This window comes from Nycticebus coucang, chromosome 3 (assembly GCF_027406575.1).
Source record: "Nycticebus coucang isolate mNycCou1 chromosome 3, mNycCou1.pri, whole genome shotgun sequence".
In the NCBI taxonomy this organism is placed as follows: domain Eukaryota; kingdom Metazoa; phylum Chordata; class Mammalia; order Primates; family Lorisidae; genus Nycticebus; species Nycticebus coucang.
Genome location: NC_069782.1, coordinates 157,516,876 through 157,533,431, shown reverse-complemented (window position 1 = coordinate 157,533,431; position 16,556 = coordinate 157,516,876). Strand labels below are relative to the sequence as shown.

The 16,556-nt window shown below is 47.6% G+C and overlaps 1 protein-coding gene across 1 annotated transcript in view; it reads right to left on the bottom strand.

The window, feature by feature from the left end:
- MGMT (O-6-methylguanine-DNA methyltransferase) overlaps positions 1-16,398 on the bottom strand; it is a 265,223-nt gene extending 248,825 nt beyond the window's left edge. The window contains exons 1-3 of the mRNA XM_053583529.1: positions 16,386-16,398; positions 15,571-15,677; positions 15,060-15,443 (exon numbers count right to left, since the gene is read on the bottom strand). Of these exons, the coding sequence (XP_053439504.1) occupies positions 15,060-15,443; positions 15,571-15,677; positions 16,386-16,398 (504 nt within the window). The remainder of the gene's footprint in view (positions 1-15,059; positions 15,444-15,570; positions 15,678-16,385) is intronic.
- Positions 16,399-16,556: the final 158 nt, after the last annotated feature.

Here is a 16,556-nt window from a genome sequence, read left to right as displayed (position 1 = left end):
GACATTGTCTCAAAAATGAGCACACCGAGCCTGTCACCATAAGCGATATGAACGGACAGCATTTGCTGCTAATGATAAAATGGGAACTTCAAGTGATAATTAAAACTTTGGAAACCTAGACTCACCACCATGGCTTGCAATGCTAAGAGGCTTTTCTAAGGAGAAAGGCGGTGGCATTAACAAATATGAGTTTTAGTGCTGTATTAGGAAACACATTTTGGAAGGTCTATATGACCCAGAGAAGCAACATTTCCACAGGACCAATGAACAACAGGAATGATGTTGCAAAGCCATTCATGGGGCACGATGTACCCATAGATTTCAGTGTCATGGAGTACAAAAGTCCACTGAGGTCTCAGACTAGATGTAAAACCCACAGTCATCTGACAAAGCTATTAAAACGCAGTTCCCTTTTCCAATTACTTATCAGGGGCCAGCTTGTCTTGTGCAATTCAGCTAAAACAACATATCACAACAGATTGAACGCTGTCTTCTATTAACCCAGACATTTAAACCTTTTGAAACGGTGGAAATAATCACATTCCTCATTAATAGTTTTTATAGAAAATATGGCTACTTGTTACTTTACAATGTTAGTTGTACAAAAATATAGAATTATTGTTTAATTAGTATTTTTAAATTCTACAGTATTAATTTCCAATGTGCCAAATATTTATATCAAAGTCACATAAGCTCTGTGGGATCCCTAAAAAGTTTTTAAATGTCCATAAAGGCTCTGAGACCAAACTGTGAGGACCACCAGCATGGAGGGGGAGTCCTGAGACTCCACCCCCGGTCTTTACCCACCAGAGTCAGGAGGGCTTTTCAGGAATCTACTCCCCCAATCTGTAAACATGGGTAGGAACAGAGGAGCATGCCTGTGTCCAGCAGCCAGTGAGGAACCCGAGGGACTCGTCGGCCATCACAAGAAAATATCTATTCTCCCATTTTTTAAAAAGCTGCCCACCACCTCCACTTGTACAAACTTTTCCACAGAAATTTGATTAAACCTTTCTAGAAGACTTCTTCATAAAGACCCACTAGAGAACTTAGCACTATTTCAGCTTGAAGTTAGAGAAAAAGAAACAGAATACTTGGGTGTAACAAGTCAGTGTACAACCACAATTCCATATGAAAACATTTAAAATACATTAGATTTTTGGTCAAGATGAAAGACAAAAAAGAAAAAAAAAATCAAGCAATCTATTCTAATTGGGTTCCCATGGTAACTGTACAATTGGGTTTTTCAATATAACCTCCCAAAGGCCCAATGCACCCTTGTAAAATATACTTCCAACAGCCTGAATTGTTTTTACATTACAGCACTCCCAGGAAGATCAATTATTATACATCCCCACCCTAACTATTAGTGGCAGGAGATGGTAACGCTATTTTCTGTATTAACATAAGTCATGTAAGGAGCACCACATATCACAATAATTATATAAAACTAATCATACACTTCAGATTCATCAAACATGTTCTGGGTAATAACCGACAGGGCTGCTGTCACGCAATCACATTTACAAAATGTAAGAAATCAACCCCAACTACATATCAAACCATCGTGCCTCTCTTATTGATTTCAAGGATAAACAGAATCAATCATTAATAATTACATTACAAGATAACCCTGAAGGTTAATCATATTCTTAGAGACTCTCACTATAGAATTAAATAAACATAGCTGTGCTAATAAATAAATAAATAAAAAGTAACTGAGGAGAATTCGGATCTACACTTTAAATATCCCAGCACAACAGAGTAAGGCACAGTCCCAAACCCACGACCCTCACTTCACCTGTGCTGACCACAGCAGTCTCTCCCCGCCCCCAAAGCAGGACTGTCATGGCACAGTGCCAGCCCACCCTGCAGGGGCACAGAGGGCCGGGGTGTGGGTTTGGGAATGTGGATAGGTGGACCTCAGAAGAAGCAAGATACACGGGGAATAGAGACTTCAAGGGGAATTAGAGACTTCAATTTGAGTTTTCCTTGCAACAATTGTAAAATCCCCCTGCATTTGATACATGTTGCAGATCCATAACCCACAGAGTGATGGCGGGTTGGGGAAAAGGAAACTTAACAACCTCCTCCCTTTATGATGTGCCCAAATCAGCGGCCATGGTGAATGCAGCTGATGCGTTAAGTCGTTGGCCAGCAGCCTTCCTGTAAGACCTGACACAGGAGACATCTCCAAACATTCTTAGAGACATATCCCAACCTCAAAATCTACACACTGTATGATGCTTCTGAGAATTTTGGCTGATGTCTGACCAGATGACCACACACCACCCTAGATCCAGGCAGGATTTCAGGGGAAGTAAACAAAGTTCAACCAACCAACAAAAAAACCGAAGTAGGGCAGCGCCTGTGGCTCAAAGGAGTAGGGCGCCAGCCCCATATGCCGGAGGTGGTGGGTTCAAACCCAGCCCGGGCCAAAAACTGCAAAAAAAGACAACCAACCAACCAACCAAACAAACAAAAAAGTAGCCCAGGCGGCTCCCTAATCATCCTTTGTGCTTAAGAAACCTAGATGGTCACCAGAACTTGAGCCAGGGTCCCTCCCACTGCTTCCACAGCACACCGACCCAAGGCCAGACAACACCAGGCCTCTAGGTGTCTCTCGCCTTGCCTGCTGCACCCCATTTCAGATTTGGGTTTCTGCTTGTTCTTTATCGTTTACTCCAACACACACTCACACCAGTAACTAAAGCTCAGAACAGTGACTCTGGAGTGCTCTCTGATTATGGAGCCATCTCAGCCCTAAATTCCCCTGCTGAGGTTGGTGCCTGTGAGATGACTTGAGTCTGCCCCTCCCCAGCTCGGTTTGAGCCTGTGGCACTAACAGGACAGCAGCTTGGGTGGCTCACACAACACCCACAGACATTCATCTTCTCCCACTGTGGAGGCTGGAAAGTCCAACACACAGGTTCTGAGGAGTCAGCTTCTGGTGAGGGCTCCCTTGCTGGCTTGTGGACAGCCACCTCCTCACTGGGTCCTCACACGGCAGGAGAGGCCACCAACCCAACCAGGTTAGGACTTCACTTCTACAACTTCATTTAACCTTACCTACCTCCAAATAAAAATTGGAGTCAGGACTTTAATCTATGAAGTTAAGGTACGCAGTTCAGGGTGCACTGCTGGGCCCTCTATCAGGCAGAAGCCCCTTGTAGGCCCCAGGGACTCTCCCCTGGAATTCCATCACAAAGACTAAAAACACAAGGAGAGCAGAAAACCTCATGAAGGGTGAAGGGCCCCAGGGGAGGGAGAGACTCGGGCTGAGACACGGAAGTGTTCAGCAGTGGTCATGTCGGTATACAGGGAAATAACAGAGGCTCTGGGAAATGTTCTAATTACACTCATGGCAAAAATAATTTTAAAAAAGCAACACTACCAGGAGTCTTTGAAGCCCATACTTGTGAAGAAAAACAGAAACAAAGAAAATGAAACTACTGACTCTGACTCAAGGCCCAGATAGACTCAAGCCAGCAGCAGAGCAGCTGCAAGAGGGTCCAGGAGGGCCTGGGGTGGGAGAACCTCCTGCCCTGCCTACCCAGGACTTCCCATTACAGCACTGAAAGTCCCCTGCCAGCAAACCGTGGGTCACCCCATGAGAGGCAGAGCAGGGCTGTCCTCTTGCTGGGCAGAACACATGATGGCCAATTGTGGCCATGGGTAGATAACACTGAACTTCACAAATACTAATTTTAGAAACTGCCGTTCCTTCTAAGGATCAGTTCTTGCAACAAATCTCAGGTGTGGCACCCAGGAGCAGCCACCTGCCCCTCCTGTGACCCGGTGGGCATCAGCTCTGCCTGCCTGCTGCCCTGAGGCACCTGGAAGCCAAGACAGATGGGCGCAAGGTGCTGGTGGTGGCGGTTGGAGACGGATGGGTGCAGGGTGCTGGCGGCGACCGGAGACGGATGGGTGCAAGGTGCCGGCAGCCTGCTAATCGGCAAGTGCTCCAGCGCAACTCTCCCACATCCATCTGCCTCGACAGCTTAATCTGATGATAACACAAGGGTGACAGAAACAAATTTTTCTGCACAATAAAGAATAGCACACATGGGCTTTTCTTGGGATAGCTAGCTAAATTCAGTAACTTTTGGAAATACATCATTCCTTTTCTTTGCCCATTATTCTGGGAACCTCCACTGGAGTGCTAAAGGCCTTCCTAATAAGAACAGCTGCCACACCGCGCACAACATCCCCTATGTGCTGTGTGGGGACATGCCACACTTTCTCATCTGGTCCCCTGTCACCCCACACATGCACAGCCCATCACTGCTGGCATTATTTTACCTGACCAGAGCTGCAGAGCACTGAGACCCCAAAGCTGCATTTCTGGGGAACTTCACCAGGCTCTGGCTTCACCTAGAGCAGTGGTTCTCAACCTGTGGGTCGCGACCCCTTTGGGGGTGGAATGACCCTTTCACAGGGGTTGCCTAAGACCATCCTACATATCAAATATTTACATTATGATTCCTAGCAGTAGCAAAATTACAGTTATGAAGTAGCTTCAAATTATGAAAATAATTTCATGGTTGGGGTTCACCACAACATGAGGAACTGTATTAAAGGGTTGTGGCATTAGGAAAGTTGAGAACCACTGCTGACTCCACTGGGTGCCTGTTCCTCTGTCCCTCCAACTGTCTGTCTCTCTGTCCTTCCAACACACCAACCTGTGAGCATCGAGGACCCCCACAGCTGCTGTCCCTGCCCCAGGATCCTCGTCTCCAGCCCACTGGCTGGCTGCCACCCTGCACTGTTCAGATTCCTGCTCAAAAGTCCCTTTCTGGGGGGGGCCTTCTTCCACGTCTCCAGCCACTTACCATCTACCCCACCCAAACCAAGGCCAACCTGTCCACCTTATTCTGCCTGTCCACAGCCCCCCACAGCCCCCACAATGCAGACATGTGTGGCAGCCACTCTCCCTCTCGCAGACGAGGCGGATAGGAGCCCGTGGCCCTCACAAGCAGCTGCCCACTGACCCTGGCAGGCCGTGGAAGCTCCCCCTGGTCCCTATACTTTCTTTCTGATTTGCGTTCTGATGTGACCACATGCCTCAAACTGGATGGTTTGGCTTTAAAGTATCTACTAGTATCTGCGGGAAGCACAAATGCCCTTGTGAGCGGGCTGGGGCGGGAGGGCCTGCTAACGAGCCTCTTCCTCCCTGCTGACATTTCTGCCTGAATGAACAGTTAAAATAAGGCAATTTCCCCACTCTGGAACCCAAATGCCAGACAAGGTGGAGGGGTTCAGCCACCCTTCCAGAGCCAGATATTTCTGCGACTTCCCTGAGGATGCACTTTTTCTTCCGTGCACATAAACAGCATACAGTCCAAACATTTTCTCCTTTCTCAGTAAGAGAAGTGACTCTGAACGTAGCAGCTTTAATAACTCACTTTCCCTCTCACCTGACAGCAGAGATCAGAAAGCCTATAGGGCTGATACTGGCGACACCCATGGAACCGTCCCCTCACTTTTCGACTCCTGCTGTCCGGCTCCGTCAGCCACACGACCATCTAAGGGAAGCACTGACCACCCTGCAACCCCCACTCACAGAGCCCCAAAGGAAACCCCTCAACAAGGCTCTCGGCTCCCCATACGCTAGGCTAAGCCCCCCAAACCTTCCACACACACCCAAACTTAATGACACACAGGGCCCCAAATGCACCCCAGAGTCCACCTTCTGTGGCCTGGTCCAGAATGCCCAACCCCAGGCCACTTGGAGAAACCTCACAGGCTGCCAGCTAGTGTTTCTAGAAGAACCAAGTACAGATGGGTTCCTGGCCTGCAGGGACACAGAAAGGCACGCAGGTGAGTTCCATTACCCTGCCAGCCCTATTGGTGCTGTCCCCACACCCACAGTGGTCCCTCCACTCTTAAACCGCTGTGTGCAGAGGGGACTGCAAAGCTCACAGGGCGAGAGGAAAGGTGGACGCTGATTGGGCCTGAGAAAATGAGAATGCTGATTGGGAGAAGGGACTGGGAGAAGGTGAGGTGCTGATCGGACTGGGAGAAGGTCAGGTGCTGATTGGACTGGGAGAAGGTGAGCTGCTGACTGGACCAGGGGGGGAGGGAGATGCTGATTGAACTAGAAGGGAAGAGGGATGCTGATTGGACCTGGAAAAACAGGGATGCTGACTGGAATGGGGTTTCGAAAGGGGGATGCTGATTCCACCTGAGGAAATGAGAACGCGGCCTCCATCCCACCCATCCCGCACATACCGCATTGATTCCCACACAAAACTCAACTCAGTCCCACAGGTAGATGCTTCTCCCTGCTCAGCGGGGAGAAACCACCCGGCCCACTGCGAGGAAGCAGAGGAGGGGACACTGCAGTCCCGCAGAACCGCTAGGTCCTTCTAGAACCAAGGCGGGAGTTTCGGTGACGCCTGTTGTCATGACCTGGAACTGCAACACACGACACAGGTCTGGCCTCACACGGCTCCGAGGAGCCCTGAAACTGCGCACAAGTCCGCAGGCATCGGCCAGAGTAGGTCACGGACCGGCCGGGCTGGCCGCGGCTTCCAGGAGCCGCACATGGGGCGGCCACGACCCCTGGGTCTGCAGGGCCACAGTCTCTTCTGCGAGCAGCAGCTCAGCAGCTCTGACACCAGCAGGGCTGAGGCCGTCTCCATAGAAACGCGCCTCTGTGGCTCAGGAGTGTCCCCCTCACCTCGGGCCTCGCTGTGGCGGCTCTGCTGGCTGCACCGCCCAGCACTGACCACACGAGCAGCAACTCGGACCGTGTCACGGGGCACTCGCATCCTGCACTCTAGTCTCTGAGTAAAATGTAGTAGAAGTCCTTACTACCTTTCAACACTTAACATCTCATCTATTTTGCCCTGAAATTCATCCCCTCTCTTGGCCCACCCAGACACCTCTGAACGTGCAGTGCTGGGGTGGCCCGATCTGTCAATACGGGAACAGTCTCCTAAACTACTATCCATATGACACAATTTGTCAGTAAAAACTGCCACCAGCACTGTGCTTGCAGAAAAATGTCCATAAATGCATTACTGCTACGAGCAGATCGATGTCCACAATAAAAACAAATAGATTTAACAAGTGCCTGCTATTTTACAAGACATGCCACGGGTGGACTATGCGTTCAGTGTCACCCCCACCCCCAGACTTGTGGCCGTGGGTGACAGAGCCGGGTTTGAGGACTCTGCTGACTTCACAGGTGTTAGGGGTCGAAAATTATGCTAACAAGAAAATTCTAGAAGAGACAGAGTGAACATACTAGGTAATCACTGCTTTCACAATTCCTTTCATGGTTAACCACACATAGACCCATGAAAAATTTAACAACATACAAAAATGTTTCTGAAGAATGTTGAACTCATTTTACAACAGCTACTTCACAGGCCAAATGAAGTTACTCCAGGTGGGGTGAACTGGGCATGAGGCCTCCCTGGAGAACCCCACTCTACTGTTAGGTCTCTGATTTAACTGAAAACAACTTAGGATGTCAAAAGCCAGTCTCAACATTCAACACACTATCAAGGTAATCCCCACTGTACTTGCAGCCGCTGGCAGCCATGGGAGGGCGGCTGCCATAGGACTGGCCCACGTGCCAGATCCCATGCACTTTTTTTTTTTTATGTTTTCTTTTTTTTTTTTTATTGTTGGGGATTCATTGAGGGTACAATAAGCCAGGTTACACTGATTGCAATTGTTAGGTAAAGTCCCTCTTGCAATCATGTCTTGCCCCCATAAAGTGTGACACACACCAAGGCCCCACCCCCCTCCCTCCGTCCCTCTTTCTGCTTCCCCCCCCAATAACCTTAATTGTCATTAATTGTCCTCATATCAAAATTGAGTACATAGGATTCATGCTTCTCCATTCTTGTGATGCTTTACTAAGAATAATGTCTTCCACTTCCATCCAGGTTAATACGAAGGATGTAAAGTCTCCATTTTTTTTTAATGGCTGAATAGTATTCCATGGTATACATATACCACAGCTTCTTAATCCATTCCTGGGTTGGTGGGCATTTAGGCTGTTTCCATATTTTGGCGATTGTAAATTGAGCTGCAATAAACAGTCTAGTACAAGTGTCCTTATGATAAAAGGATTTCTTTCCTTCTGGGTAGATGCCCAGTAATGGGATTGCAGGATCAAATGGGAGGTCTAGCTTGAGTGCTTTGAGGTTTCTCCATACTTCCTTCCAGAAAGGTTGTACTAGTTTGCAGTCCCACCAGCAGTGTAAAAGTGTTCCCTTCTCTCCACATCCACGCCAGCATCTGCAGTTTTCAGATTTTGTGATGTGGGCCATTCTCACTGGGGTTAGATGATATCTCAGGGTTGTTTTGATTTGCATTTCTCTAATATATAGAGATGATGAACATTTTTTCATGTGTTAGCCATTCGTCTGTCGTCTTTAGAGAAAGTTCTATTCATGTCTCTTGCCCATTGATATAAGGGATTGTTGGCTTTTTTCATGTGGATTAATTTGAGTTCTCTATAGATCCTAGTTATCAAGCTTTTGTCTGATTGAAAATATGCAAATATCCTTTCCCATTGTGTAGGTTGTCTCTTTGCTTTGGTTATTGTCTCCTTAGCTGTACAGAAGCTTTTCAGTTTAATGAAGTCCCATTTGTTTATTTTTGTTGTTGTTGCAATTGCCATGGCAGTCTTCTTCATGAAGTCTTTCCCCAGGCCAATATCTTCCAGTGTTTTTCCTATGCTTTCTTAGAGGAGTTTTATTGTTTCATGCCTTAAATTTAAGTCCTTTATCCATCTTGAATCCATTTTTGTGAGTGGGGAAAGGTGTGGGTCCAGTTTCAGTCTTTTACATGTAGACATCCAGTTCTCCCAATACCATTTATTGAATAGGGAGTCTTTCCCCAAGGTACGTTCTTGTTTGGTTTATCAAAGATTAGGTGGTTGTAAGATGTTAGTTTCATTTCTTGGTTTTCAATTCGATTCCAAGTGTCTATGTCTCTGTTTTTGTGCCAGTACCATGCTGTCTTGAGCAATATGGCTTTGTAGTACAGACTAAAATCTGGTATGCTGATGCCCCCAGCTTTATTTTTGTTACAAAGAACTGCCTTAGCTATACGGGGTTTTTTTCCAGTTCCATACAAAATGCAGAATCATTTTTTCCAAATCTTGATAGTACGACGTTGGTATTTTCATAGGAATGGCATTGAATAGGTAGATTGCTTTGGGAAGTATAGACATTTTAACAATGTTGATTCTTCCCGTCCATGAGCATGGTATGTTCTTCCATTTGTTAATATCCTCTGCTATTTCCTTTCTGAGGATTTCATAGTTTTCTTTATAGAGGTCCTTCACCTCCTTCATTAAGTATATTCCTAGGTATTTCATTTTCTTTGAAACTATGGTGAAGGGAGTTATGTCCTTAATTAGCTTCTCATCTTGACTATTATTGGTGTATACAAAGGCTACTGACTTGTGGACATTGCTTTTATATCCTGAAACATTACTGTACTTTTTGATGACTTCTAGGAGTCTTGTGGTTGAGTCTTTGGGGTTCTCTAAGTATAAGATCATGTCGTCAGCAAAGAGGGAGAGTTTGACCTCCTCTGCTCCCATTTGGATTCCCTTTATGTCCTTGTCTTGCCTAATTGTATTGGCTAGAACTTCCAGCACTATGTTGAATAGTAAAGGTGACAGAGGACAACCTTGTCTGGTTCCAGTTCTAAGAGGAAAAGCTTTCAGTTTTACTCCATTCAGTAAAATATTGGCTGTGGGTTTGTCATAGATAGCTTCAATCAGTTTTAGAAATGTGCCACCTATGCCTATACTCTTCAGTGTTCTAATTAGAAAAGGATGCTGGATTTTATCAAATGCTTTTTCTGCATCTATTGAGAGGATCATGTGATCTTTATTTTTGCCTCTGTTAATATGGTGGATAACGTTTATAGACTTGCGTATGTTAAACCAGCCTTGCATCCCTGGGATGAAGCCTACTTGATCATGATGAATGACTTTTTTGATGATAAGCTGTAATCTATTGGCTAGGTTTTTGTTGAGAATTTTTGCATCTATATTCATGAGTGAGATTGGTCTGAAATTCTCCTTTTTGTTTGGGTCTTTTCCTGGTTTTGGTATCAGGTTGATGTTTGCTTCATAGAATGTGTTGGGGAAGATTCCTTCTTCCTCAATTTTTTGGAATAATTTCTGCAGTACAGAAATAAGCTCTTCCTTGAAGGTTTGATAGAATTCTGGTGTGAAGCCATCTGGACCAGGGCATTTTTTGGTTGGAAGATTATTATTGTTTCTTTGATCTCAGTGCTTGAAATTGGTCTGAAAGCAGTGTGTCAGAATCTTTGGTGATATTTGAGAAATTTTCTTTTATAATATTCTCTAGTATGGCTTCCATTCCTCTGGGGCATTCTTCTTCCCCTTCTGGAATTCCTACAACTCGTATGTTGGAACGCTTCATAAAGTCCCATAATTCTGACAGTGAACGTTCTGCTTTCTCTCTCTTCTTTTCTGCCTCTTTTACTATCTGAGTTATCTCAAGAACTTTGTCTTCTACCTCTGAAATTTTCTTCTGCATGGTCTAACCTGTTGCTGATACTTTCCATTGCATCTTTAAGTTCCCTAATTGACTGTTTCAGTTCCTTCAGCTCTGCTATACCCTTTTTATATTCTTCATATCGTTCATCTCTTATTTGATTCTGTTTTTGAATTTCCTTTTGGTTATTTTCCACTTTATTAGCAGTTTCCTTCATTGTTTCCATCATTTCTTTCATTGTTTGCAACATGTGTATTCTAAATTCCCTTTCTGTCATTCCTAACATTTCTTTATAGGTGGAATCATCTGCAGTCGCTACCTCATGGTCCCTTGGAGGGGTTGTTCTGGACTGGTTCTTCATGTTGCCTGGAGTTTTCTGCTGATTCTTCCTCATGAGTGATTTCTTTTATCTGTTTCCTTGCCCTAATTTTCCTTTCACTTCCTCTTGCTCTTGAAGTGTTCGTGCCTGTGGATAAGGGTTACAGGACCAGAAGGGTGAGAAGGTTGAAGAGTAAAAAAGGGATGAAAGAAAGGAGGACTGAGTGATAAGAAAAAAAAAGAAAAATAGAGAAAGGAGAGGGGGTGGGTAAAAGGAATATTAACAAAAAGAAGAGAGGCACAGAAAGAGGGAGACAGAGCAATATAGGTGTACAGTAGGGTACTTTGACACAACCTTAAAAAAGCCCCACCTTCTGGGGGTGCCCAGTTGGGTGGTTTCCTTGAGGTCAGCAGCTCTTTGCTAACCTTATCAGACACAGTACCCCACCTCCACCAAGTAGAGAGGAAAGACAAAAATGCTATAAATCAAACCAAAACAAGCAAACAGAAAACTTTACAGGATAAAATTGGGTGAAAAACCAAATAATAGCAGTAGAAACACTAGCAAAAATTAAGTTCTAGTTATTGAAAAAGGCAGCAATGGGAAATTATAATTAAACTAGAAAAATTGAGAAAGAAAAAGGATCTGTATGGAAAAGTTTGAAATTAAAAAACAAAACAACAATCCACAACATCAAAATAAACAAAAAAAACAACCAAACCAAAAAAAACACAACCAAAAACAAAGCAGTATGTATATGTTATTGAATACTGCCTGGGCAACACGTGGTCTTCTGGGGTATGAGATGTTAATCACAGTTCTGATACGACTGGAGGCTGCTGATTTCTCAAACCCCAGCAGGTAGACACCCTAAATCTCTCTTCGGCCCACTTAAAAGGCACTTTGAACTTGTAAACTTGCTGAGCAGAAGCTTTCCCAGTAAAGTGCTTGTCACTGGAATCACTGCTGAAGTGGCTATCCACTTACCCAGTGTGCCAAAACCGGTCTCACTGTGCCCCTGAGGGTTAGGGCTGCAAGGCGGCTCAGACCCCACCCTTAGGCTACTCGGTTGCTGGGTTACCAGCTGCCACCCAATTCTAGCTCTGCGACCCTGAGGGCAGAGCTTGCCAGGGCAGATCGCTCACAATGGCTCCCTGTGACCCACAGCCAAACACCATTAGCTCCGTCTGGCTCAGCGGCTCAGACTGGGGCCCTAGACAACGGCCAAAGTTCTCCGCACTCCTGCTCAGGCTCTCCCCAAGGCAGTTCACCTGAGTGCCAAATCCAAAGACACCAAAACAGTTCTCAGGTAAGGCCTTTCTGGTTTGCAGTCTCACTGCTACTGAACTTACAGTTGCGGGCGGGTTTAGACGGATTGAACACACGCAACCACTTGCCGTTTTTCCACTGTTTTAGTCCTCCTTTGGGTTCCAGAAGTCTCTCGCTGACTCCCTGTATCCTCACAGGGCTGATGATAGGCAGATCCCACCAGCTAGAGATGCCTGGAGTCCTATCTCCCCAGACTCACGGTGCCCAGATGCAAGGAAGCTGTTACTCGGCCGCCATCTTGCTCCGCCTCCCATCCCAAGCACGTTGGCAAGACACAGTCTTTGACCCATTTACATGTCAGCACATAGCAAAAATCACTCGGATACCTTCAAAGTTACAAACGACCAGAAAGGTAATGTATTCGAGGCGGCGCCTGTGGCTCAAGGAGTAGGGCACCGGTCCCATATGCCAGAGGTGGCGGGTTCAAACCCAGCCCCGGCCAAAAACCAAAAAAAAAAAAAAAAAAGTGATGTATTCCTCTTCTCAGAAAAGTAATTTCAATAGTTACACGAAGGAGTAAGTCATTCATCATGTTCCATACACTCATTATACAGTTTCCCCCAAACTGTGAACTTCTGCTATCTGTATGTCTTTGGTACTGTTAACTTTTTCAAAGAAAAGGAGACTATTTCCACCAACCAGGCATTACCCAAATGGCACAGAACACACATTCAGCAGTATGTGGTCACAACAGAGGGGCTAAAATTCTACCTGCCTACACTCGTCTCCAGAGCAGGCGGAACGGGAAAGCCAGCCAGCCCCCTGAACAGCTCAAACACTCTCCCTTTCACTTCAAACCACAACTGGGCTGGGGGCTGGCTTGTTCATCACTGCATCTATGAAAAGGGTGACACAGAAGCCACTTTCACAGTGGTAATGTCATACTCTATGTGTCTGATTTTAAAACCTTCAGGTTTTGTCAAATGATACTCTATGATAAAACCCCAGCTCTTTCAGAAAGTAGCTCTATCAAAAGCAACCAATCCCAGGAAACAGAGGGGAAGAGAGGTCTGTGGCAGCAGCCTGGTGAGCCCAGGGCCTTTAATCTCAATGTGACTACCTGGAGTGATAAGAGACCCGATAAGACGTCACAACCTCAAGGAAAGTACATGTAGACCTGGCAGGTTACACTGGGCAGGAAAGTTAGCTAGGGCCAGACTGAAGTGACAAACCTAAAGGAGGGGAGCAAAGTTAAAGGAGAAGAGAAGAAAAAACACTGTTTCACTTTCATTTTCTCATAACAAGGAGCATAGACAGAAAAGGGCACCTTTGCCAAAAAAGGGGAGAATTCGAAGTCATGATGCTTCGAATCATTGGCTCCTGTCTGTCTTCTGCAAAATAGGGAAAATAAAGTTTAGGAAGCTTATTTTTTTTAAAATGCAGAGAATGTGAATGTGTTTCATTTCCTGGAAAGGGAAGAGGGCTGATGGAGGAACAAACTCATAGGGAATGCCAGGGGAGGGGAGTTCTTTTTCAGGCCTTCCCTGCAGGGAGGACTCAGGAGACCCTGAGACACCTGGGGAGGACACCCAAGGGAGGGAAGCCTGAGTGGAGGAAAAGGCCCGGGTGGGGTTCCGGTACATCAAAAGCCAGACCCCAACACAGAGCTGCACCTGCTCTGTGTGAGGAGAGGTTTGCGAATCTGAGCACCCCAGAGAAGTGAGATGTTAACCAGTGTGTACCAAGAGCTTTAGTCCTTTAAAACCTGCTAACAGGGAGGCCTTTCTAAAGCAGTGCCTAATAACATTAGTTAAATCCAGCTATTGTAATACAGTTTTTTTTTTTATGAGAAGAATATTAACATAGAAAAGTACCTTAGTATAAAGCTCTGTATCTAAGGCCTACTTCATCCAGCCCCCAGCCTGTAAGATACCACTCTATTCAAATTCTATCTCCAGAGGGAACCCAAGAAGAGAGAAAACACCTGACAGAGCAAGGGGCCCTTCTCTTTTGCCACCTGCAGGCCCTGAGTCCTGGCCCACATCCTGACAATGCCACCTGAGTTACCAGTTGTGCTGGGCGCTGGCCATGGTTTCCTTCAAATTTTTTACTCCTTTCCCCCAGTGTGCTAAGCTTAACAAAAGAATGTTTTACAACTCTTTAAGTGTTCTAACCATTGAAATTAACCCATGAAATTAACCAAACCACTTCCTAATCACTCCTCCAGGGTCGGACGTAGCGCATACTGTACGGGTACGTGTGAAGCTCTTTCTGCTACACAAGCTGCACTGAACCCTCCTCTCTGGACCGAGCCTCTTCTCTCAGTCTGATGATGCTCAATCAAGCCAACGTGGTACACCAGTGTACAAAACGCGCTTTCCAGGACAGAAAGCTGGCTACAGGGCGAGCAAACACCACTCTGAGATTTCAGGAAGTGATGAGCCCAAGGAGCAAGGCATACATAGTTCAGAACTTTTCCGTTATCACCAACTTGGGAATTACAGTGCGAGTGTGAATGGCTCTCAAACTCCGCTTGTTTACTCTAAGTGTTTATGGACGCAATTAAGACCTGTGTAATGTACACAACACCAGCCACGATAATGAGACCCTAGAACTTGGTCTCACATGGAAGGAACTAAGGGATTCTGCAGGAGTTGGCTAAGGGCTGGCAGCGAGTGAAAGCTGGAGTAGGCGCACTTGGAGGCGTCCTGAACAGGTGGAGCAGCGGCTGGGAGCAGTGGAGCGGGGCAGGAGGACCCCAGGCCAGGCCACATGACCACAGTGCAACCGGGTCCACGAACCCGAGGCCAGTGAAAGTCTGGGCACACCTGGGGGACAGAGGCGCACAACTGGAGCCCGGATGGTGAGGGGAGGGCCCCCTTAGGACCTCCAGGGGCTGGGACTGTCCCGGGGCTTCCGACGCCCACTCTCCCCAGGCACTGTGGCGGGAGGAAGGCAACCCAGACACTCACCAAGTAGCGAACGGTGGGACCGCCAGGACCTGCGGGTGTTGAGACACACAGCGCTCTAGGAGCGTGAGTTGCCCGAGCACGTCCCGGACCGAGGCCGAGGCGTGGCCTGAGCGGCTTGGGGGCGGAGCCTGGGCGTGCGGGGGGCGGGGCGGGGCCGAAGTGAGCCCTGGGCCGAGGCAGCGTGGGGCGGGGTCTACGTGCGTGGGAGGGACTAGGGAGGGTCTGAGCCCGGGACGTGCAGGAAGCGGGGGCGCGCGCGGGGCCAGCCGAGCGGCCACGCCCTCCCCCGGGCTCGGAGCATGCCCAGTGAGCGGCACCGGGGCTGGGCCGAGCGGCGCAGTCTCGCGGGACTCGGCGCTGCTGGACCCGGACTGCCTTCTCTGCCTGCCGGCTCCGCGGTCGGCACGAGCAAGGCCTCGCTTACCCCTCCTCGGCGTCGGGATCTGTGCCTCAGTTTACCAAATGTCAGCCCTGTACTCCTTCGTAACACAGAGATAGCCCCCAGGCGTGCCTCCGAGGTTGTCAGGGCGACGATCCCGGGGCTGGGGCCGCTCCTCCCGGGCCGGGCGGGGATGTCCGGCCGCCCCTTGGAGGCTGCACGGGGCGGTGGGTCGTCCTCTGGTGCAGGAGGGGACGGTGGCCGCCCAAGTGCTTCGGGTCGCTGAGGGCTGGGCGCCGCCAGGCCTGACTCAGGTACCCTTCACGTGGATGAATTCTGCCCACCTGACCCCGATAACCTCAACTGCGTGCCCTGCTGGCTATCGGGCTTTTGCAGAGTTAAAATGAATTCATTAATTAGTACACCCCCCTAGACAGGTGCGGGAGAGATGGGAACACAACCCAGGAGTGCCTGGGGCCGTGAGAAGCTGGAAAACAGACACGGGGCAGGCCCTTCCCTGGAGCCTTGTAGGGAGTGTGGCCCTCCCCAGGCCTTGACTTCAAATTTCTGGCCTCCAGATCTGTAAAACCATAAATTTCCGTTGTTTTAAGCCACTGACTCTATGGTACTTTATTATAGCAGCACTAAGAAATGAACACAGAAACCAATTTGATCAGCATCACGACCCAGGAATAGTGTCACCCCTAGGCAATTCCATGGTCCTACCCCAAGCTCCCTGCAGGTTCTAAGCCACCTCCTCCTAGGTCCTGCTTGTTTTCTTAATGGAGAGAGCTCTTCACCTCGGTGTTGTCACCACCCACCGGTGGGATTTGGCCAGATGCTCATACCTTGGTATTTGTGACTTGTAGGAAAAAACATACCATGGTAAGAAAGGTTCAGAGGAGATTGTAGGCAGGACTTGCTTTGTGTTGGGCCCAGTGACTCACCTGGTGGTGTCATCCGTTCTTAGAAAGTGCCTTGTCTTGGCAGAGGCACATTTGAAATAGCTTCTCATGGAAAAGGAGCTAGTAAAGGCGTTTTTTTCTTCATCAAGCCTGGACCAAGCCTCAGGATCCTTCCCAACACTGGGTTCCAAGTGGCCGTGAGTATTTAAGCTA